We start from the raw sequence: 23385 nt of genomic DNA on the forward strand, positions 1-23385 counted from the left end.
GTGGATTTACACCATCATGATCTATCTCATCAAAGACCTGCCTTAAAGCAAAACCAGTATCCATTTTCTTTCTGGCTGACTTGGCCATTGCTAGAGCCCCTGAAGCATTTACGTAAAACATTTTTTTTTTTAATCTGGTTTATCCTTAAACTATCAGCTGTGTTTATACAGACTGACAAATGCCCAGAGTGGTCTGACACTCCTTCAGTTAATTCCTCAGCCAATCAGTCAGCGCACTATCCGCTTTGAGCTTAGATGATGGCTATATATACTATATACTGAATGCATGCAGACACATGCATGCCACCCATAGGCAGTTCTCACTTTGCACTGTCGTGTGGGGCTATAAAAATGGGCACATACGCTGAAACCATGCAAAGCAATCTTAATCATGGGGGAAAGTGGTAGTTCTGTGATCTTTAAATATCTTTAAAAATATTTGTCAAAACATTAAAAATGTGTATAAAAATGAAAAAATACTATAATATTTAGTACTAAGTACCTCTTCATTAAGATCCTTTGGATGTAGATTTAGAGTGTCTCAAATGGAGGCAGTTTCAACATTCCTACAGTCAGGTATTTCTTCTAAAACCCCATTTATATTTGATTTGAATTTCACTTCTAATGTAATCACTTTTCATTTCTTTGTTGCTCTTTCATCTTTGTCGGCCAGTTCCCTTTTGCAAACCGTTCAACTATTTTTGCAAAATGCCATATTGCCAGGAGACAAGGAGGGAACATGTGTTTTGTTGTTTGTGTGTGGACTGAGTAACAGATGTGCAGTGATCAGTCACTGGTGGACTTTGAAAAAAAAATGACATGGTTGATAATATTCATGATGTTTGTTATTTATGTAGTGATTTGTGGATTGAAGAGCAAGCAGCAAAGCTTATACTTTATGTGATTACTCAGAGTTACCATAGTAACTGAAATCTGACAGTGTTGTGGGGGGCTGTTGTTACTTAACTAAATAAATTGTAACTGAAATTTGTGCATGTCAGGACCATACAAAGTGTGGACTACCTCTAGAGACATTCAGACATATCTATATATTGCCACAGATTTGTGCCAATTTGATGCTTAAAAGTTTTTCTCTCTTAAAAGGGTGAGTCATCAAATACTTTGGAGAAGTCTTGTCTAAATGAACAATGTCAAAATTACCAGATTACGGCATTTTATATCTTTAAAGCTCCAAATTCAGTTCTCTCTTGATCTTATGCTATTATTTAATCCAGTTTGCATCCATACTAGATTGTAAGCTTCCTGAAAGTAGAAACACTGTTTTTTATGTATTTTAATATCCACAGAAACTAGGACACTTTCATGTATATAACATATCTTATGCTTGTGTGTATTTGTGTGTGTTGTGTTTTTTTTAAGATTTTATTTATTTGTCAGAGAAAGAGAGAGTGCACAAGCAGGGGGAGTGACAGGCAGAGGGAGAAGCAAGCTCCCCACCGAGCAGGGAGCCCTCTGTGGGACTCAATCCTAGGACCCTGGGATCATGACCTGAGCCGAAGGCAGACGCTTAACCGACTGAGCCACCCAGGCATCCCTGTATGTGTTTTTTTTTTATTATTATTATTATTATTTTATATTTCTCTTTCTCCCTCTACATATAAAACAAAACAGGGACTATGGTAAGTCTCCTCTATAAACTTTTTCCAATAAACTCAATAGTAAACATGGTGAAGGATTGCTTCCTAAATATATTTCTGTCATATAGTTTTGAGCACTTCTGATTGATCAGATATGTGTGTTACAGGGATCAATTTCATTTGAGGATGTGACTGTGAACTTTACCCAGGAGGAGTGGGGTCAGCTGGACCCTGATCAGAGGACCTTGTACAGGGATGTGATGTTGGAGAACTATAGCATCTTCATCTCACTGGGTAAGGAAAACTTTTCCTGAGTAACATCAGCATGTCGTTTTGTTGTTATCAAAGCATGTGGATTTTTTTTTTTTTTTAATTTATTTGACAGAGAAAGAGACAGAGAGGGAACACAGCAGGGGGAGTGGGAGAGGGCAAAGCCGGCTTCCCACCAAGCAGGGAGCTCCATGTGGGGCTCGATCCCAGGACCCTGGGATCATGACTTGAGCTGAAGGCAGACACTTAACGACTGAGCCACCCAGGTGCCCAAAAGCATGTGGATCTTTTGTAGAGTTTAATGATACTTAGGTTTGGACACCAGGAATATTGTTTTCTCACTTCCCCACTGAAAGATTCCAGTGGGTTCCTTCACTGTGCAGCTCCTGAAGCTGGACCTTGGTTTTTCTTCTGAGTTCCTAAAGCCAAGCAGCTTTTCCTGTGTCCTTTATCATTTTTCATTATCAGGACATTGCATTACCAAACCAGAGGAGATCTTGAAGTTAGAGCAAGAAGGCACCATGGGTGTTAGAGAAAGAATTTGCAAGCTGGTATTACCCTGATGAGTAATCCAGGGGAAGTTAGATCCCAGGTGGTTGTTTCAAGTATGTGCATCTTTGGAGTGTTTTTAAGAAGCTCTGTTTGGAAGTGACTAAGGATGCTTAGCCTGCATACCTAAATTCACCAAAGATACACTCTCACACATATATGTTCTTTTTTTCGGTTGGCTTTTTAAGAGTTTACTCCTTTTTATTCATACCTTGAAATTCATTCCCATGTCATATTAATATTTTATGTTGGTTAGTCTCCTTCCTCTAGCATTCTCAGCTTCATATTCCCTTCATTTTCAAGGACTTCTTTTGTTTTCAGGAATTAATTAGTTTAACCAGTATTAATTGAGCACTTGCTCCATGCTGGTCATGTTTTAAGTGAAAGAGATAGAGCAGTGGTGAAATAAATCCCTTGATCTCATGGAATTTGTATTAGCAGGAGAGAGGTGCAGGAAGCTGATTGCCATGAGAGTTGAGAGTAGAAGCAAGGAGACCAGTTAGGAAAAACGACACCCCATAGACTAGGTTTGAGGTAGTAGAGTGTGCAAAGTAATGGAATTCAGGCTGTCTTTCAAAGGTAGGATTAACAAAATCAGCACCTAGATTCTAATTCATTCTCTCTGAACACTTTCATTCCTTGGGTAGTTTTTTGGAACAACAATCTTGTCTACCTGTTTTCCATGTCACATTTACTTATATAATTTTTTTATTGAGTACATCTTACTGTGAATTCCACTCATTGTGATTCATCCACTCTTACTGAATCCTTTATTTTCTATTCTTTGTTTATTTTACCCCTTATGTCCATTTTGAAATATATATTTGTGAAGGACCAAATAAATATGTGTGTGTTCATTGCCAATTTTACTTTCCTCTCTTCCACCACAATAGCTTTGATTGGTTGGTTTGTTGTCACCTCTTTCCCCCAGCTCCTCAGAAAAGTAGAGGGAATGGAAAATGCTGATTTGGTATTACTTTTATCTTAAAAGAGAGTCTCTGAAACCAAAGAGTTGGGTGTATAAGGGGTATTTGTGTATTAGCCCAATTTTATTAGAAGTAGTTTCAGATTCATAAGGTATGTTTTTCTTATTTCTAGAAGAATTGAAAGTTGATGGCATAATAGAGAGCAAAGAAAACCAAGACAGACATTATGGCAAGATGATTACAGAGAAAGAGAATGTATTAAGGAAAACGTTTAATCTGTACATAGACTCTATTCCTTCCAGAAAAATGTCCAGTAAATATAATCTAGATGGAGTCAGTTTAGAAGATATGTCGGAGTTAACCACTAATAATAAAAACTACTCAGGAAAGAAATCCGATGATGCCAGTGGGTACAAGAAATTGCTTCCTGATATTAATCATGAGAAAACTCATACTAGAGAGAAGTTTAATGAATTTAATAAAAATGAGAGCATCTTCTATCATAATGAGGATTTTATTCAGCAACAAAAGATTCACACTGTGGAGCAACTGCCTGAATATAATGAATGCATTAAAACCTTCCACAATAATGCCCTCTTCTTTACACATAAGAGAACTCAGACAGGAGAGAAATTATGTGATTATAATAAATGTGAGAAAACTTTCAGGGGTGAGTCAAACCACATGCTACGTCAGATGATTTACTCAAGGAAGAATCAGTATAAATTTAATGAATGTGGGGAAAGCTGTGATAAGTCAGCCCTTTGGAAGAAACGTCCTAGAATTCACATGGGTGAAGAGTGTGAGAAATACCATGAGTGTGATGTATGTGGGAAAACCTTCCTCCGGAAGTCAAACCTCACAATACATCACAGAATACACACAGGAGAAAAACCCTATAAATGTAATGAATGTGGGAAATCCTTTTACCAGAAGTCAACCCTCACTGTACATCAAAGAACTCATACAGGAGAGAGACCCTATGAATGTGCTAAATGTGGGAAAAAATTCTACCAGAACTCAGCCCTCCATCAACATCAAAGAACACACACAGGGGAGAAGCCTTACAAATGTAGTGAATGTGGAAAATCTTTCTCCCAAAAGTCAGACCTGACTGTGCATCAGAGCTCTCACACAGGGGAAAAACCTTATAAATGTAACAAATGTGACAAGTCCTTTAGTATAAAGTCAAAACTCACTGTACACCAGAGAATACACTCAGGGGAGAAGCCCTATGAATGTAGCAACTGTGGGAAAATGTATCATATGAAGTCAACCCTCATTAAACATCAAAGACTTCACACAGGGCAGAAGATATATGAATGCAGTGAATGTAGGAAGACCTTCTGTGGGAAGTCAGTTCTCCTTAAGCATCAGAGAACTCATACAGGGGAGAAACCTTATGAATGTGTAGAATGTAGGAAAACCTTTTCTGAGAAGTCAACCCTCAGTAAACATCGGAGAATTCATACCGGGGAGAAACCCTTTGAATGTAACAAATGCGGGAAGTCATTCTGCCAAAAGTCACAACTCATTGAACATCAGAGAATTCATACAGGGGAGAAGCCCTTTGAATGTAAAGAATGTAGGAGAACATTTTGTCAGAGGGCATCCCTCAATGTACATCAGAGAACACACACAGGAGAGAGGCCCTATGAATGTAACGAATGTGGAAAATGTTTTTATGATAGTTCGACCCTCACTAAACATAAGAGGATTCATTCAGGGGAGAAACCCTATAAATGTAATGAATGTGGGAAGACCTTCAGCCACAAAGCAACTCTCACCACACATCAGAAAATACACAGAAGAGAAACACTGTAAAGATGGATGGTGAAACACTGTCTTGCTGTAACTCAGAACTGTTGGCCTGACAGAAGGTGTACCCAAGGAGGTAACCCTATGGTTGTAATGAATGTGGGAAGTCCTATCAGAAGTGAGCCTTCAATTTACATCATAGAACTCTCACAGGGGACATCCCTGGCAGTGTTTTTACCAAACTGGGCACAGAGCAAGTCTTTATTTCTCTGCAGCTTTTTGCATTCAGGTGGGATGATGTGCATGAGATCTGGCCAATGGGCTGTCAGTATAATGTAATTCACTTCTGGTATGACACATAATGGCCTCCATGGCAATTCTTTGTATTCTATGTTCTCTACGGAGTAGGATGTAGAATGCCTTCTGATGAGAGGTCAGCACTCACTGTGTTGGTGAACTCACACAAGAGTAGAAATCTCTGTCAACATCTTTTTTTTTTTTTAAGATTTTATTTATTTGACAGAGAAAGACAGCAGAAGAGGGAACACAAGCAGGGGGAGTGGGAGAGGGAGAAGCAGGCCCCCCACTGAGCAGGGAGCCTGACGTGCGGCTCGATCCCAGGACCCTGGGATCATGACCTGAGCTGAAGGCAGATGCTTAACGACTGAGCCACCCAGGCACCCCTCTGTCAACATCTTGATGTTTAGAAATCTAATTCACAAATGAAACTGTAACTGGAGAAATCAGAGTTAAGAAATCTTGATAATTGCAACAAATTTAAAAAAGCCTTTATAAAAAGGTATTATCTCATTGAACCTCAGGTAAACTAATAGACTAAAACTGTATAAGCACATGGTTTCTGAAAGCTTTCAATAAAACATTTTATTGTATTTCAGAGAATTATTACCAAGGGAAACAATTTAGAAAATACAGAAATTTTTTTCTTTAGAAAAAATTTTTAAGTTGTAACAGGAATTGCAGAGGCCAAGTATATATTTTTCACATTTAGCACAACTCTGAATTTAAGAAAGCTGCCATGAATAGTAAGCTCATTGTACTTACCACCATAAAGTGTGTTCATTAAGAAAACAACCCCATCTCTGAATATCCTGAAATGTTTACTTGGGGAACCTAAGTAGGTTTGAATGTGCCAAACCCAACTTAGATGTAACCTGGGAACTATGTGTATAGTAACGTTCTTTACCTTTACTTCTAGTATTGGCAACCATGATATGGTGCAAGTGTTGGCAAACATTTTCTGTAAAAGGCCATATAGTAAATACTTTAACCTTACAGGCTACATGTGCTTTTTGTCACCTTTTTTTTTTTTTTTTTTACAACCTGTTAAAAATGTAAAAAAAAAAAATCATTCTTAGCTCATGGGCCATTGAAAAACAGACTTGGCCAGATTTAGTTTGTGGACCATAGTTTGTGGACCCCTGATATAGTGGTTAAAAGCATGGACTCTGGAACTATACTTGCTAGGCTCAAGTCCCAGTTCTGCTGCACATTAGCTGTGTGGCCTGGGACAAATCCCTTAACATTTGTTCCTCAGTTTCCTTTTTTGCAAAATGATGATATTGACATTACCACATGGAGTTCTAGTAAGGACTAGGTAAGTTCATGAATATAAAGTACTAAACCACTGTATAGAATGCTACACGTGTCAGCTGTTATATGACTGGCAACAGATTTGTTGGAGCTTTTACAGGCTTTTGATTACCTACTCAACAGCTGTTCCTCACTCCATGCCAGTAGAAGATTCAGGAAATGAATGATGATTGATCTAACCTAATTTTTTCCAGCTTATTGAGGCATAATTGACAAAATTGTAAAATATTTAAAGTGTATAATGTAGTAATTTATATATTGTAAAAGGATTCCCCCATCAAGGTAATTAAGGCAACTGTCACCTCATATATTTACCAGCCCCAGCCCCCCTTTTTGGTGAGAACATTTATTTGGTGAGAACATTTCTACTCAGCAAATTTCAGTTATATAATACAGTGTTACTAACTCCAGTTACCATATTATACATTAGCTCCTCATGCTCTAACCTAATTTTGAAAAATGTATCCTGATTAATGATTTATTTGAAATAAGCATCTGACCCAGCTCTGGCCAGTGAAAAACTCTGAAGAATATTCAGTGAAATATGGGAAAATGGAATTTCCCAGTGGTTAACAAACATTTGATTTAAAAAAAAAAAAAGCCCTTTGATTTTGCTGGATATTTCTATGTCTGGTTGTGATATCTGATTGTAGTTTTTGATCCTAAGGTAGTATCTGAGGATGGCAGAACACAAACCTGGAAAGAGGTTGAGTCAACAGCGTCTTTTGAGCAGGTGAATCAACCAACCCTGGAGCTTCTTTATATGAGATAGTATTTTTTTCTAATTATACTAGTTGGGATTTTCTGTTTCTTAGAGCTGAAAGTGGTTTAAACAACTTACAGATAGACCTTTTTGAAGAGGTATTAATTCAGAAATACATTTATAAGCCTGCGGAGAGGACATTTTCTCATGAGAAACTGATTCAGGGGTGGCTGTTTTTCAGCCCTGTAAATCTCCATATAGTGAGCCCAACCATTAGAAATAAAGCTATTTGTTACTTTAGCATATGAAACAAGTGTCTAATTCATTGAGCTTTCGTTGCATCTGTACAAGAAAAGCACTTAGAAAATCATTACCTCATGTATGCCTTACATTTAAAATATGTGAAATAAACATTAAGTTAAATGTAATTGTCCATTGATCTGTCTCTGTGTTACTGCTTGATTAGATAAGGTATGAGATAAGGATCTAATGTTTTCCCAAATGAATAATCAGTTCTCAACACCGTGTGATTGAAGTTTGAAGTACCATCTTTATCAGGTGCTAAATTACCATTTGGAGGGAGTATTTTTATAGCTCAGGACTTCATCCCTGTATTTTCTTTAGTAGCCAGCTTGCCTTCATGAAATAGGAGCTGGTAGATCTCCTGAAGATTCCACATCCTCTTGGCTTCACATTTATTCCTGGGAAGGACATTTGATCCAAATGGGCCAATAAGAGCGCTACGTGGGATTTTTGTAAAAGGAAAACATCATGTTTTGTGGTTGGTGACCTGGGACTTCTAGCAGCCATGAGAAGGTGTCTGCATGAAGAAAAATAGTTAACATGTAGAAACATTTGAGAGAATCTTGATGTTGCACAAGGTCAATCAGTGCTTGACTCCCTTGTTCTATATATTCCATAGGTGCACACTGTCATGTTTTTCTGGTTTCATTATTAAGCCAACAAATGTTAACATTCTGTGTACCATGATCAGTTTCTGATTTCTGTTTCACTAAATTCTTTGTTTATGCTCATGCCAAAGGTAATGTTTTAATTAGTATGGCTTTTTAATGCTTTTTATTATAGAGTAAGTCCTTTCACCCATAATTATACAATTAATCTTCAGCAAAGGTGGAAAGAATGTGCAATGGGAAAAAGACAGGCTTTGTTGAAGTAAGAGTTAGTGAGGTATAATTTTATGTAAAATCAAATTCACCATTTTAAAAGTGTACTGTTTTGAGTTTTTACAAATATATGCCATTGTGTAACTACCATCATGCTCAGCCACTGGCAGCCACTGATCTGTTTCTGCCCCTACAGTTTTACCTTTTCTAAAAGGTCATGTAAATGGAATCATGGGTTATATAATCTTTTATGTCTATATAAATGCTTTTGAGATTCATCCATGTTATTGCATGCATCAATAGTTTGTTACTTTTTATTGCTGAGTAATAGTCCATTGTATGGCTGTGCCACAGCCTGTTTATCCATTCACCCGTTGAAGGTCATTTGACTTATTTTCAACTTCTGTTATGAATAAGCCTCTTATGAACATTCCATAGAAGTCTTTTTGTGGACACAGATTTTCATTTATCTTGTGTAAATACCTATGAGTAGTGGCATTGGATCATATGATAAGTGTATGTTCAGTATTTGCTTATTATTTCATTCCAATTTCTCTCAGATTAAAAAAAAAGTTATGGAAGCCCTGTGTACTGGTTAGGATTAATTAAAAAGATCACACATGAATATCCTAGTAAGAATTTTGAACTTTAAGATCAGAAGTTTCCAAACAAAATCAGTTACTTAGAAGGAATAATGAATCATGATGATGTTTGCTTTTTCAAAATCAGTAGGAATATTACAACATTTAAAGATATTTGACAGAAATGGACTATATGTGAATGACTCAGTATCTGTTCAAAAGTGCCTGTGGGAAGGGAAAAGAAAAGACTTGGAAAGTGTACTTTAAAAATGTAAATTTCAGAGGGAATTTCTGAGTAAACATATAGAGCCCAATTAAGTTCTATCAAAAACACTAATGGGGAAATTGCAAGAGAAAATCTAGTAAAAATTATAAATTTCAAAGGATGATACTAATGATTGCATTATATTTGTAATGTAAGTGTTAAATGATTTATGAATAGGATTTACTCTAAGGAATATGTATTAGGCAGGATTTTTGTTGCATGAGGCTCCTTTGAGCAGAAGAAGAGCTTAGTCTACAGACAGGGGAAATTGGAATAAATACTGTGGTGTTGCATTGTTACCAACATGAATTTATGCATAGTTTCTAGTATTAATAGATAAAAGTAAATATACAGAAGTGCACATATGGAAGTATACAAACCCACGTTTCTTAGCTCTGTCCACTAGAGATGGCACAGTAGCAGCAAAAAGACAGTAGAAATAGACATAGCTAGTTCCTACATTTTCGTTTCTAAACACCATTCTTCACTAAAAGGAACCAGAGTTCTTAGAGAAATAGCTGATTCCAGGAGTGGTTCGGGGAAATTACATGATGAGCCCGGAACATTTCTTGTGTGAGAAAGAAATGATAAAGAATAATGGGACCACATCAAAAGGACATGGCTTAAAAACAAAGGGACTTCCACTGGCAGATTCTGGGAGAATGTAAGAATTGAAATAATTGTACAACATTGAGCAAAATAGGAATCCAGGAGTCTATACTAATATAAATGGATAAATGGGGAAACGAACATGTTTTTCCTTACAGAATGATATCAATAAATGTAGAAGGAAATAATAGAACTGAGAAATTACCATTTGGTTATCACAGTAATGATGACTTTGGGCAAGTATCAGTGGATACTAAAAAACTAGTGGATGAAAATGGATGAAGAATCATATGGTCTCAAAGTATCTCCCTACAAAATAAAGGGTGAAAAAAATAGAATAACGTGGTAGACACCCTCTTAAGTAATCAAAGTTAACCCTATCAGTAATGGTTTAATCAACATCATGGGCCACCTCTAAGCCACATCATGTCTGCCTGAGTGGATTCAGTGAGAAAATTCAACATTTCAGTGACAATTCAACCAATGGGTAACATGGGTCTAGTCATTAGAAAATACCAGGCAGGGGGCGGAGGAAGATGGCGGAGGAGTAGGAGACCTGGATTTCGTCTGGTCTCAGGAATTCAGCTGAATAGTGATCAAACCATTCTGAACACCTATGAACTCAACAGGAGATCGAAGAGAAGAATAGTAACAACACTCTGAACAGAAAAGCGACCACTTTCTGGAAGGTAGGACGTGCAGAGAAGTGAATCCGAGGCGATATTCGGGAGGATAGACGGCGGGGGAGGGGGCCTCCGTCGGCCGCTTCTGGCAAGTGATAGAGCCGCGGAGCACAAAATCGGACCTTTTAGAAGCTGGCTCCGCTGAGAGACGTCACTCCAGTGGCGAAGCTGGGGTGGAACCCTCCTGGGACAGTGTGGTCTCAGGACCCTCGGGGTCACAGAAAGACCGGGGTGCCTGAGTGCGGCAGAGCTCCCAGAGATCGGAGCGGGGAAGCCGGCTGCAGAGACGGAGCCGAGGCGCGGGCTCTCAGCTCGGGGTGGCCATAAACTGTGATCCGCGGCCCAGTCGGGCCACTGCTCCTCCAGCAGGGACCCAACAAGCGGCAGACCCGGGGAGACCCCTTCCTCCCCCGGGAGGAGTGGCGTGGGAGCACACCGCAGGGATCTGCTGGGTTTGGAGACTCCACACGGGGTCGGGTGCCAGAGATAGAAACGCTCGGTCACAGGCCGGGTGAGCAGGGAGTGCGGCCGGAGACCGGGGAGATGGGAGTGACTGCTTTTCTCTGGGGGCACACTGAGGAGCGGGGCCCCGAGTTCTCAGCTCCTCCGGGCGGAGATTGGGAGGCCACCATTTTCATCCTGGTCCTCCAAAGCTGTACCGAGAGCTTGCAGGGAACAAAAGCTCCTGAGAGCAAACCCGAGCAGCTTGCTCATCCCGGACTGACAAGGGCGGGGCAATTCCGCCTCCGGTAAAGACATTTGGGAACCACAGCAACAGGCCCCTCCCCCAGAAGATCAGCACGAACAGCCAGCCAAGACCAAGTTTACCGATCAAGGAGAACGGGAGAACTCCAGGGCTAGGGGAATACTGCACATAGAATTCATGGCTTTTTTACCATAATTCATTAGTTTTTCAAAGTTAATTTTTTTAACTTTTTTTTTGAATTTTTCTTTTTCCCTTTTTCAAACAACACCTTATCAATCCCTTTTTTAAAAAAAAAACTTTTTATTTTTCATTTTTAGGGCCATATTTTTATCCCTTCATAGTAGTTACCCTTATTTTTGGCATATATATATAAGTTGTTCTCTCTTTAAAATTTTGAGATACAGTTTCTTCTAACAGATAAAAATATACCCTAAATCACTAGTGTATGGCTTTGTTCTATTCTCCTGCCTGATCACATTCTCTCCCTTTTTTTTTCTTTTTTTTTTCTTTTTTCTTTTTCAATCTTCTTTCTTTTTAAAAAACAACTTCTTATCAATTCCTTTTATAAAATCTTTTATAACTTTCATCTTTATAGTCATCTTCCCTCCCTTCATTGTATCAACCCTTATTTTGTACATATATAAGTCTTTCTTCCTTTAAAATTTTAGCAGGCACTTTCTTCTAACAGACCAAAATATGCCCAAAAGCTAGTGTGTGGCACTGATCTATGCACTAGCCTGATCATATTTGATCATATTCTGTTTTGTTTTGTTTCGTTCTGTTTTTGTTTGTTTTTATCTTTTTCTTTTCCCTTTTTTTCCCTCTTCTTTCTTTCCCTTTCTTGTCCCCTGGTTTCAGGTCTTTTCTGATTTGTATACAGTATACTTGCTGGAGACGTTGTTAACCTGTTAGCATTTTGTTCTCTCATTCATCTATTCTCCTCTGGACAAAATGACAAGACGAAAAAAATCACCTCAGCAAAAAGAACAAGAGGTAGTACCGTCTGCCAGGGACCTACTCAATACTGACATTAGTACGATGTCGGACCTAGAGTTCAGAATCATGACTTTAAAGATACTAGCTGGGCTTGAAAAAAGGGTGGAAGTTATCAGAGAAACCCTTTCTGGAGAAATAAAAGAACTAAAATCTAACCAAGTCGAAATCAAAAAGGCTATTAATGAGGTGCAATCAAAAATGGGGGCACTACTGCTAGGATAAATGAGGCAGAAGAATCAGTGATATAGAAGACCAAGTGATGGAAAATAAAGAGGCTGAGAAAAAGAGGGAGAAACAACTACAGGATCACGAGGGCAGAATTCGAGAGATAAGCGATACGATAAGACGAAACAACATTAGAATTATTGGGATCCCAGAAGAAGAAGAAAGAGAGAGAGGGGCAGAAGGCATATTGGAGCAAATAATAGCAGAGAACTTCCCTCATGTGGGGAAGGAAACAGGCATCAAAATCCAGGAGGCACAGAGAACCCCTCTCAAAATCAATAAAAATAGGTCAACACCCCGACATCTAATAGTAAAACTTACGAGTCTCAGAGACAAAGAGAAAATCCTGAAAGCAGCTCGGGAGAAGAGATATGTAACCTACAATGGTAGAAACATTAGATTGGCAACAGACCTATCCACAGAGACCTGGCAGGCCAGAAAGGACTGGCATGATATCTTCAGAGCACTAAACGAGAAAAATATGCAGCCAAGAATACTATATCCAGCTAGGCTGTCATTGAAAATAGGAGAGATAAAAAGCTTCCAGGACAAACAAAAACTAAAGGAATTTGCAAACACAAAACCAGCCCTACAAGAAATATTGAAAGAGGTCCTCTAAGCAAAAAGAGAGCCTAAAAGCAGCGTAGATCAGAAAAGAACACAGACAATATACAGTAACAGTCACCTTACAGGCAATACAATGGCAGTAAATTCATACCTTTCAATAGTTACCCTGAATGTAAATGGGCTAAATGCCCCAATCAAAAGACATAGGCTATCAGATTGGATTAAAAAACAAGACCCATCAATATGCTGTCTGCAAGAGACTCATTTTAGACCCAAAGACACCCCCAGATTGAAAGAGGGGGTGGAAACCATTTACCATGCTAATGGACACCAAAAGGAAGCTGGGGTGGCAATCCTGATATCAGACAAATTAGATTTTTTTTAAAATTTTTTATTATGTTAATCACCATATATTACATAATTTGTGTTGGTGTAGTGTTCCATGATTCATTGTTTGTTCATAACACCCAGTGCTCCATGCAGAATGTGCCCTCCTCAATACCCATCACCAGGCTAACCCATCCCCCCACCTTCCTCCCCTCCAGAAACCTCAGTTTGTTTTTCAGAGTCCATCATCTCTCCTGGTTCGTCTCCCCCTCTGACTTACAGACAAATTAGATTTTAAAACAAAGACTGTAATAAGAGATGAAGAAAGACATTATATCCTACTTAAAGGGTCTATCCAACAAAAAGATCTAACAATTGTAAATATCTATGCCCCTAACATGGGAGCAGCCAATTATATAAGGCAATTAATAACAAAAGCAAAGAAACACATTGACAACAATACAATAATAGTGGGGGACTGTAACACCCCCCTGACTGAAATGGACAGATCATCTAAGCAAAAGATCAACAAGGAAATAAAGACTTTAAATGACACACTGGACCAAATGGACTTCACAGACATATTCAGAACATTCCATCCCAAAGCAACAGAATACACATTCTTCTCTAGTGCCCATGGAACATTCTCCAGAATTGATCACATCCTAGGTCACAGATCAGGTCTCAACCAGTACCAAAAGACTGGGATCATTCCCTGCATATTTTCAGAACACAATGCTTTGAAACTAGAACTCAATCACAAGAGGAACGTCAGAAAGAACTCAAATACATGGAGGCTAAAGAGCATCCTACTAAAGAATGAATGGGTCAACCAGGAAATTAAAGAAGAATTTAAAAAATTCATGGAAACCAATGAAAATGAAAACACAACTGTTCAAAATCTTCAGGATACAGCAAAGGCAGTCCTGAGAGGAAAGTATATAGCAATACAAACCTTCCTCAAGAAACAAGAAAGGTCTCAAATACACAACCTAACCCTACACCTAAAGGAGCTGGAGAAAGAACAGCAAATAAAGCCTAAACCCAGCAGGAGAAGAGAAATCATAAAGATCAGAGCAGAAATCAATGAACTAGAAACCAAAAGAACAGGAGAACAGATCAACGAAACTAGGAGCTGGTTCTTTGAAAGAATTAACAAGATTGATAAACCCCTGGCCAGACTTATCAAAAAGAAAAGAGAAATGACCCAAATCAACAAAATCACGAATGAAAGAGGAGAGATCACAACCAACACAAAAGAAATACAAACAATTATAAGAACATATTATGAGCAACTCTATGCCAGCAAATTAGATAACCTGGAAGAAATGGGTGCATTCCTAGAGATGTATCAACTACCAAAACTGAACCAGGAAGAAATAGAAAACCTGAACAGACCTATAACCACTAAGGAAATTGAAAGAGTCATCAAAAATCTCCCAAAAAACAAAAGCCCAGGGCCAGATGGCTTCCCAGGGGAATTCTACCAAACATTTAAAGAAGAATTAATACCTATTCTGAAACTCTTCCAAAAAATAGAAATGGAAGGGAAACTTCCAAACTCATTTTATGCGGCCACCATTACCTTGATTCCAACACCAGACAAAGACCCCATCAAAAAGGAGAATTCTAGACCAATATCCTTGATGAACATGGATGCAAAAATTCTCACCAAAATACTAGCCAATAGGATCCAACAGTACATTAAAAGGATTATTCACCACGACCAAGTGGGATTTGTCCCTGGGCTGCAAGGATGGTTCAACATCTGCAAATCAATCAACGTGATACAATACATTAACAAAAGAAAGAACAAGAATCATATGATCCTCTCAATAGATGCAGAAAAAGCATTTGACAAAGTACAACATCCTTTCTTGATCAAAACTCTTCAGAGTATAGGGATAGAGGGTACATACCTCAATATCATAAATCTATGAAAAACCTACAGCGAATATCATTCTCAATGGGGAAGCTTTTCCCCTAAGGTCAGGAACGCGGCAGGGATGTCCACTCTCACCACTGCTATTCAACATATTATTAGAAGTCCTAGCCACAGCAATCAGACAACAAAAAGAAATCAAAGACATCCAAATCGGCAAAGAGGAAGTCAAACTCTCACTCTTTGCAGATGATATGATACTGTATGTGGAAAACCCAAAAGACTCCACCCCAAAACTGCTAGAACTCATACAGGAATTCAGTCAAGTAGCAGGATATAAAATCAATGCACAGAAATCGGTGGCATTCCTATACACCAACAACAAGACAGAAGAGAGACAAACCAAGGAGTCGATCCTCTTTACAATTGCACCCAAAACCATAAGATACCTAGGAATAAATTTAACCAAAGAGGCAAAGGATCTGTACTCAGAAAAGTATAAAATACTCATGAAAGAAATTGAAGAAGACACAAAGAAATGGAAAAACGTTCCATGCTCATGGATTGGGAGAACCAACATTGTGAAGATGTCAGTGCTACCTAGAGCAATCTACACATTCAATGCAATCCCCATCAAAATACCATCCACCTTTTTCAAAGAAATGGAACAAATAATCCTAAAATTTGTATGGAACCAGAAGAGACCCAGAATAGCCAGAGGAATATTAAAAAAGAAAAGCAAAGCTGGAGGCATCACAATTCCGGACTTCCAGCTCTACTACAAAGCTGTCATCATTAAGACAGTATGGTACTGGCACAAAAACAGACACATAGATCAATGGAACAGAATCGAGAGCCCAGAAATGGACCCTCAACTCTATGGTCAACTCATCTTTGACAAAGCAGGCAAGAATGTCCAATGGAAAAAAGACAGTCTCTTCAACAAATGGTGTTGGGAAAATTGGACAGCCACATGCAGAAGAATGAAACTGGACCATTTCCTTACACCACACACAAAAATAGACTCCAAATGGTTGAAAGACCTAAACATGAGACAGGAGTCCATCAAAATCCTAAAGGAAAACACAGGCAGCAACCTCTTCGACCTCAGCCACAGCCACTTCTTCCTAGAAACATCGCCAAAGGCAAGGGAAGCCAGGGCAAAAATGAACTATTGGGATTTCATCAAGATAAAAAGCTTTTGCATACCAAAAGAAACAGTCCACAAAACCAAAAGACAACCGACAGAATGGGAGAAAATATTTGCAAATGACATATCAGATAAAGGGCTAGTATCCAAAATCTATAAAGAACTTATCAAACTCAACACCCAAAGAACAAATAATCCAATCAAGAAATGGGCAGAAGACATGCACAGACATTTATCCAAAGAAGACATCCAAATGGCCAACAGACACATGAAAAAGTGCTCAACATCACTCAGCATCAGGGAAATCCAAATCAAAACCTCAATGAGATACCACCTCACACCCATCAGAATGGCTAAAATTAACAAGTCAGGAAACGACAGATGTTGGCGGGGATGTGGAGAAAGGGGAACCCTCCTACACTGTTGGTGGGAATGCAAACTGGTGCAACCACTCTGGAAAACAGTATGGAGGTTCCTCAAACAGTTGAAAATAGAGCTACCATACGATCCAGCAGTTGCACTACTGGGTATTTACCCCAAAGATACAAATGTAGGGATCCGAAGGGGTACGTGCACCCCAATGTTTATAGCAGCAATGTCCACAATAGCCAAACTGTGGAAAGAGCCAAGATGTCCATTGACAGATGAATGGATAAAGAAGAAGTGGTATATATACACAATGGAATATTATGCAGCCATCAAAAGGAATGAGATGTTGCCATTTGCAACGACGTGGATGGAACTGGAGGGTGTTATGCTGAGTGAAATAAGTCAATCAGAGAAAGACATGTATCATATGACCTCACTGATAGGAATTCTTAATCTCAGGAAACAAACTGAGGGTTGCTGGAGTGGTGGGGGGTCAGAGGGATGGGGTGGCTGGGTGATAGACATTGGGGAGGGTATGTGCTATGGTGAGCACTGTGAATTGTACAAGACTGATGAATCACGGATCTGTACTTCTGAAACAAATAATGCAATATATACGTTAAGAAAAAAAAAGAAGAAGATAGCAGGAGGGGAAGAATGAATTGGAGTAAGTCGGAGGGGGAGATGAATCATTAGAGACGATGGACTTTGAAAAACAAACTGAGGGTTCTAGAGGGGAGGGGGTTGGGGGGATGGGTTAGCCTGGTGATGGGTATTAAAGAGGGCACATTCTGCCTGGAGCACTGGGTGCTATGCACAAACAATGAATCATGGAACACATGAAAAACTAAGGATGTAATGTATGGTGATTAACATAACAATAAAAAATTATAAAAAAAAAAGAAAATACCAGGCAAAGCAAAATTGAAGTACATTCTACAAAGTAGATTATAATCCTCAAAAATCCAAGGTAATCAAAGTTCAGGAAAGGGAACTGTTTCAAACTGAGGGAGACTAGAAAGATCGGATACCTGAATAAACCACATGACACTTGAAGGATCCTTCTTAAAAAGGCATTATTAGAGCAATTGGTGAAAGTTCAATTTGGTCTTTAAGTAAAATATATACATGAGTTTTTGTACTGTACTTTCCTGAAGGTTAAAAGTTTTTTCATAATTCAAAGTAAAAAATACAGGGGAGCGTACATTAATATCATGGCAGCCTAAGACATCCCTTGTTATCCCCCTTTCAACACCTAAAATTCAGCATCTACCCACGACCAAAAGTACCTTTGTGGGAGCTGTGAGATTGAGCACAATCCTCCAAGGGACCCAGGAGGAGTCTTCCCCACCTGTGTATCAGGTAATAAGCAGACAGATCCCCATACAGTCTGTGGAACTGACAGGAACCTGTGAAATGATTATAACACCTCTTGACTGCATTCTAGAACACCTGGAAAACACTCAGTGATGAGAGAGCCTTTGTAGAAGCCTAGGTCTCTAGAGGAGAAATCCCAGTACTCCCTTGCACCAAAAACAAAACAAATGAATTTGGACACATTTGTAAGAGGAACTTGCCTGCCTCACACCTTTCCTCAAAGCTTAGAGGAAGAGGAGGCTGGGGATCCCTCCCACAGGAGAAAAGGGGGAGGAACAAGTGAGTGCCCAGCTTCCCCAGCTGCGTGGGCTGCTGCTAAAGAAACCCATCTCTCCAGTATCACCCAGAGTAGAGCTCCGAGGCAGGGAGGGAGGGGATCTGGAAAGATGCAGATAAGAATATCAAAGGGCATAAAAGGGATGCAGTTCCTACTGACAGCATTCTAGACTTCAGCAGGAAGCCCACTCAGGAATCATTGAGAAAATGTCACCCAAGATTCCCCCAACTGGTGCGTGGGCACCACTAATGCCCCAAATGCCAAACCCACACCTTCCCCTACTTTGCAGCCAGCTTCTTGTGTGGACTTCCGAGGGCAATAGCAAGAGCAAGATTGGGTGGATGGAGTATGTGCAGAAAACAAGCCAGCTTCTGCAGGTATGGGAGAAATCACAAACTTAAGCTCTTTTGTCACATTTGGGAAAATAAAAGAGGTTACCATCAGCTGACTTGGTACGTTGTTAAGATCAAAAGGAGATATACACGCTTAAAGGTTCTGCCACAAGAGGGAGCAAGATGTGTGGAGGAGGTGTGTTCATACAAGAGCAGGGAAAGCCCCAGAATATAAACAGGCCCAAACAAACGTATCTCCCATATAAAGGCAGCTAGTAGAGATTGGAGGAGATGACTGTTACTTCACATGCAAACACAGCAATGCAAGACCCCAAGGAATTTGAAGAATCAAGGAGCTGACATCACCAAAAGATCATTATAATCCTCCAATGCTAAACCCAAAGACATGAGATCTGCAATCTACTAGATAAAGAATTCAAAATAGTGTTTTGAGGAAACTTGTCAAACTAAGAAAACACACAAAGACAATTCAACAAAATCAGGAATCAATATGTGAGCAAAATGAGAAATTTAACAAAAATAACAAGAAGGACCAAACAAATTCTGGAGCAGCAGAATTCAATGAATGAAATAAAGCAATAGGGAGCATCAACAGCAGAATAGGTCAGGCAGAAGCTAGAAGACGGCACTTAGAAATAAGAACAAAGAAAAGAGGATGAAAAAGAGCAAAGAAAACCTATGTGACCTCTGGGAAACCATCAAAAGAACCGATAACAGAATTGGAATTTCAGAAGAAGAGAGAGGGAGAAGGGGAAAAAAGAAGAGAATAATGGCTGAGAACTTCCCAAACCTGGGGAGAGACTTGGATATCCAGGTTCATAAAGCTAATACATTAATCCATTATTTCAATTCCAAATGATATTCTCCAAGACACATTAAATGGAACTGTCAAAATTCAAAGAGAGAGACCCTACAAGCAGCTAGAGAAAAAAAGGTAAGGCTATCAGCAGATAAATTCCAAGTACTGAAAGAACAGTTACCAGCTAGAAATATTCTGTTGGGCAAACGTATCCTTCAAAAATGAAAGAGAAGCAAAGAGTTTCCCAGACAAAAGCTGAGGGAGTTCATCACTACTGGACTTGCCTTTTAAGAAATGGTGAAAGGAGGGGCGCCTGGGTGGCTCAGTCATTAAGTGTCTGCGTTCGGCTCATGTCATGATCCCCAGGGTGCTGGGATCGAGCCCCGCATCTGGCTCCCTGCTCTGCGGGAAGCCTGCTTCTCCCTCTCCCTCTCCCCCTGCTTGTGTTCCCTCTCTCGCTGTGTCTCTCTCTGTCAAATGAATAAATAAAAATCTTAAATAAAAAAAAGGAAAGAAATGGTGAAAGGAGATCTTCAAACTAAAATGAAAAGACACCAAGTAACATGAAAACATGAACATATACAACACACTGATAAGGGTAAATATATAGCAAGATTCAGAAAACTAAGTCTGTAATATGTGTTACTGCTTAATTATAATATAAAGATTAAAGGAAAAGAGTATTAAAATAACTATTGCAGCTATAATTTTTTAATGAATACACAACATAAAAAGGTAAATTGTGACATTAAAAACAGAAGAGAATAAAAGAATTTTTGTATGCAATTGAAGTTAGGTTGCTATCAGTGTAAATGGACTGTTATATGTATAAGATGTTTTATGGAAGCTCTATGGTAAGCACAAAGTAAAAACCTAGAGTAGATTCACAAAAGATAAAGAGAAGGGAATCAGAGCATACCACCACAGCAGATCACCAATGCACAAAGGTAGGGAGCAAGAGAGGAAAAAAAGAAACAATAGGAACCTATGAAAAAGGTATGGCTATCACCAGTTAAATGTGAGACTGAATGCTCATCTCCAAAGACCGGTACAAAAAAAAGGATGTTTGCTCTGATCCCTTCCATTGAACACTGTGCCACAGATTTTAGGTTAACCATTTAACCAGAGTTAGTACAATAATGCAGAAAAGAAACAGAAAGCATACACATTGTATCAGTAAAACCATATTCACAGAAACATGATCATCTATACAGAAAATCCAATTGGAGTCAGCAAAAATACCAAAATCCAGAATAAGTGAGTTTCACAAGATTGCAGGATAGAAGATCAATGTACAAAAATACAATTTTTCCATATCCTTGCCAATATTTATGTTCTATTTTTTATTTATTTTTTTAAGATTTTATTTATTTTTTTGACAGAGAGAGACACAGCGAGAGAGGGAACATAAGCCGGGAGAGTGGAAGAGGGAGAAGCAGGCTTCCCGCTGAGCAGGGAGCCCGATGCGGGGCTCGATCCCACAACCCTGGGATCATGACCTGAGCTGAAGGCAGATGCTTAACAACTGAGCCACCCAGATGCCCTATGTTCTATTTTTTTAAATTATAGTCATCCTAGTTGTATAAAGTGGTATGACATTGTGGTTTTCATTTGCATTTCCCTAATGACAAGTGATGTTGAGCATCTTTTCTATATATTCTGAATATAAAATATTCTATATATTTCTGAATATAAAATATTCTATATATTTCTGAATATAAAAATAAAATACCATTAACAATAGCATTAAAATATAGGAAATACGTAGGGATAAATCTGAGAAAAGATAAATAAGACCTGTACACTATAAAGTAGAAAATATTAATGAGAAAAACAAAAGACCTAAAGAAATGTAGATATGATATACACTGTTGTTAGATTATAAGATTATACACTGTTGACAGATTATAAGATTATTGTTAGGATGTCAATTCTACCCAGATTGATAAGTAGGCCAAATACAATCTGAGTTAATATCCTAGCAGGCCTTTTTTTTTTTTACAGGCATATTACTTAATATTTATTATATGCATTTTATATATACTATTTTTCAGTAGCTGTATGTTTGCTATGTGGTACAATCTTTAAAATTTGCTGATGCATAGTTTGTAAAATAAAAATCTTACAGAATTAATAAAAACTCACAAGCCAATTATAAAAAATGTTTTGGGGGCACCTGGGTGGCTCAATGGGTTGAGCGTCTGACTCTTGATTTCAGCTCAGGTCATGATCTCAGGGTCCTGAGATCAAGCCCCACATTGGGCTCCACACTGGGTGTGGAGCCTGCTTAAGATTCTCTGTCTCCCTCTCCCTTTGCCCCTCCCCCCACCAGCTCGCATGCCCTCAGGTGCACTCTCTCTCTAAAATGAATAAATAAATTAATAAAAGTTTTTTGGATGACTAGGAAAAATACTGTTTTAATCATGCATTACACAAACAAAATCTTTAGTTAAACCATAAAATTAAGCACATCTGAAAAAATGAAACAGGGATAACCAGTCCAGATTTCTGAATTTTGTTTCTACTATTCTTATATCCTGTTAGTAGTGCAAATAAAATTTTAGTACAAATAGTTTTAAACAGGATAGTTTCGTTTGGAATCTTGGTAAACCAAGACACATATCTGGGAGAATCACCTTGGTTTATAACCTAAACTATGAAATACTCCATTTTTTGGTCTATTTTAGAATAATCAAGGAGTTCCAAAATAGGTTCCTTTAGCACATTAATGAAAGGATACAAAGATCAACAAAAAGTGAAATAAATAATAGGCTTTTAGAAAGATGGATAATCCTTAATAAATAAACTTGTAAATACAGTAAAATGGACTAAGTATCACATAGTGATAGGATGCCAAGATTAGGTTTTGTTTCATTTGGGGATTTTTTATTTTTTTTTAGGAGTTCATTTGGAATACTAAACCCCACTGTTTCATTTTAACACCGTTAATAGTCCTTGGTTTATGAAGACGATTATGTGATGATGAAGGTGATTTAGCATCTTTATTGGATGACTTAGCTGAGTGATCTATATTAGGTAAAAGAAGGAAAGAGGTGGTTGCACAGCAGCAGATCATTGAGATCTCTGTGTAGGGTTGTATAATGCAGAAAAACTTCAGTGCAATCTTGGCCACTGTTGTGATAGGCTAAATATGTAAAAAGACAAAAACTAGAATTTTATTCAAACATTTTCTGCAATGTCTAAAAGGAAATCTGTGGCATTCCTCATAAACAGAAGATCACTAAGAGATGAAAAAAATATACTCTTAGAGCTCACTTCCCCTCAACAAAAGCACCACATTCCTAACCCTAAGGCAGCACACAGAGTCCAAAATAAAAGTCTTTGTAAGATCAGACTCCATATTAGCTTAAGACACCTAAAAATCAAACATATGCAGTACAGGCCACAAATACTGGAGTCTTTTCTTTATCCCACAAAATATAGTAATTACATTAAATGAATGAGCCAGACATTAAGATGTGACTTCCACTAATGTACGCCTGCCCCAAATAGTCTTCACCAGGCAGATCTCATGTAGTTTCATAGCGGTGACCTCTTTTTTTTTTTTTCCGGCAACCTGAGCTTTTATTAATTTTAGTAAATGGAGTTGATCCCTTTGGATTTTCTTGGTAGACAATGACATCAATAACAAATACTGACAATTTTATTTTGCTCCTTCA

General features: G+C 38.5%; 1 protein-coding gene across 2 annotated transcripts in view; it reads left to right on the forward strand.

Annotated features, from left to right (window-relative positions):
• Window positions 1–7715, forward strand: part of LOC112830661 (uncharacterized) — a 41355-nt gene extending 33640 nt beyond the window's left edge. Inside the window, exons 7-9 of one of the 2 annotated variants that reach the window (XM_073904469.1) lie at window positions 1381–1557; window positions 1766–1892; window positions 3516–7715. In XM_073904469.1, the coding sequence (XP_073760570.1) occupies window positions 1381–1557; window positions 1766–1892; window positions 3516–5167 (1956 nt within the window). In that variant the 3' untranslated portion in view covers window positions 5168–7715. The remainder of the gene's footprint in view (window positions 1–1380; window positions 1558–1765; window positions 1893–3515) is intronic. The other variant, XM_025880632.2, reaches the window with a different exon arrangement.
• The last annotated feature ends 15670 nt before the right edge of the window (window positions 7716–23385 follow it).

The sequence above is a fragment of the Callorhinus ursinus genome, unplaced genomic scaffold, assembly GCF_003265705.2.
Source record: "Callorhinus ursinus isolate GAN/ISIS: 27379988/994484 unplaced genomic scaffold, GSC_fseal_2.0 scaffold20, whole genome shotgun sequence".
NCBI classification, from domain to species: Eukaryota; Metazoa; Chordata; class Mammalia; order Carnivora; family Otariidae; genus Callorhinus; species Callorhinus ursinus.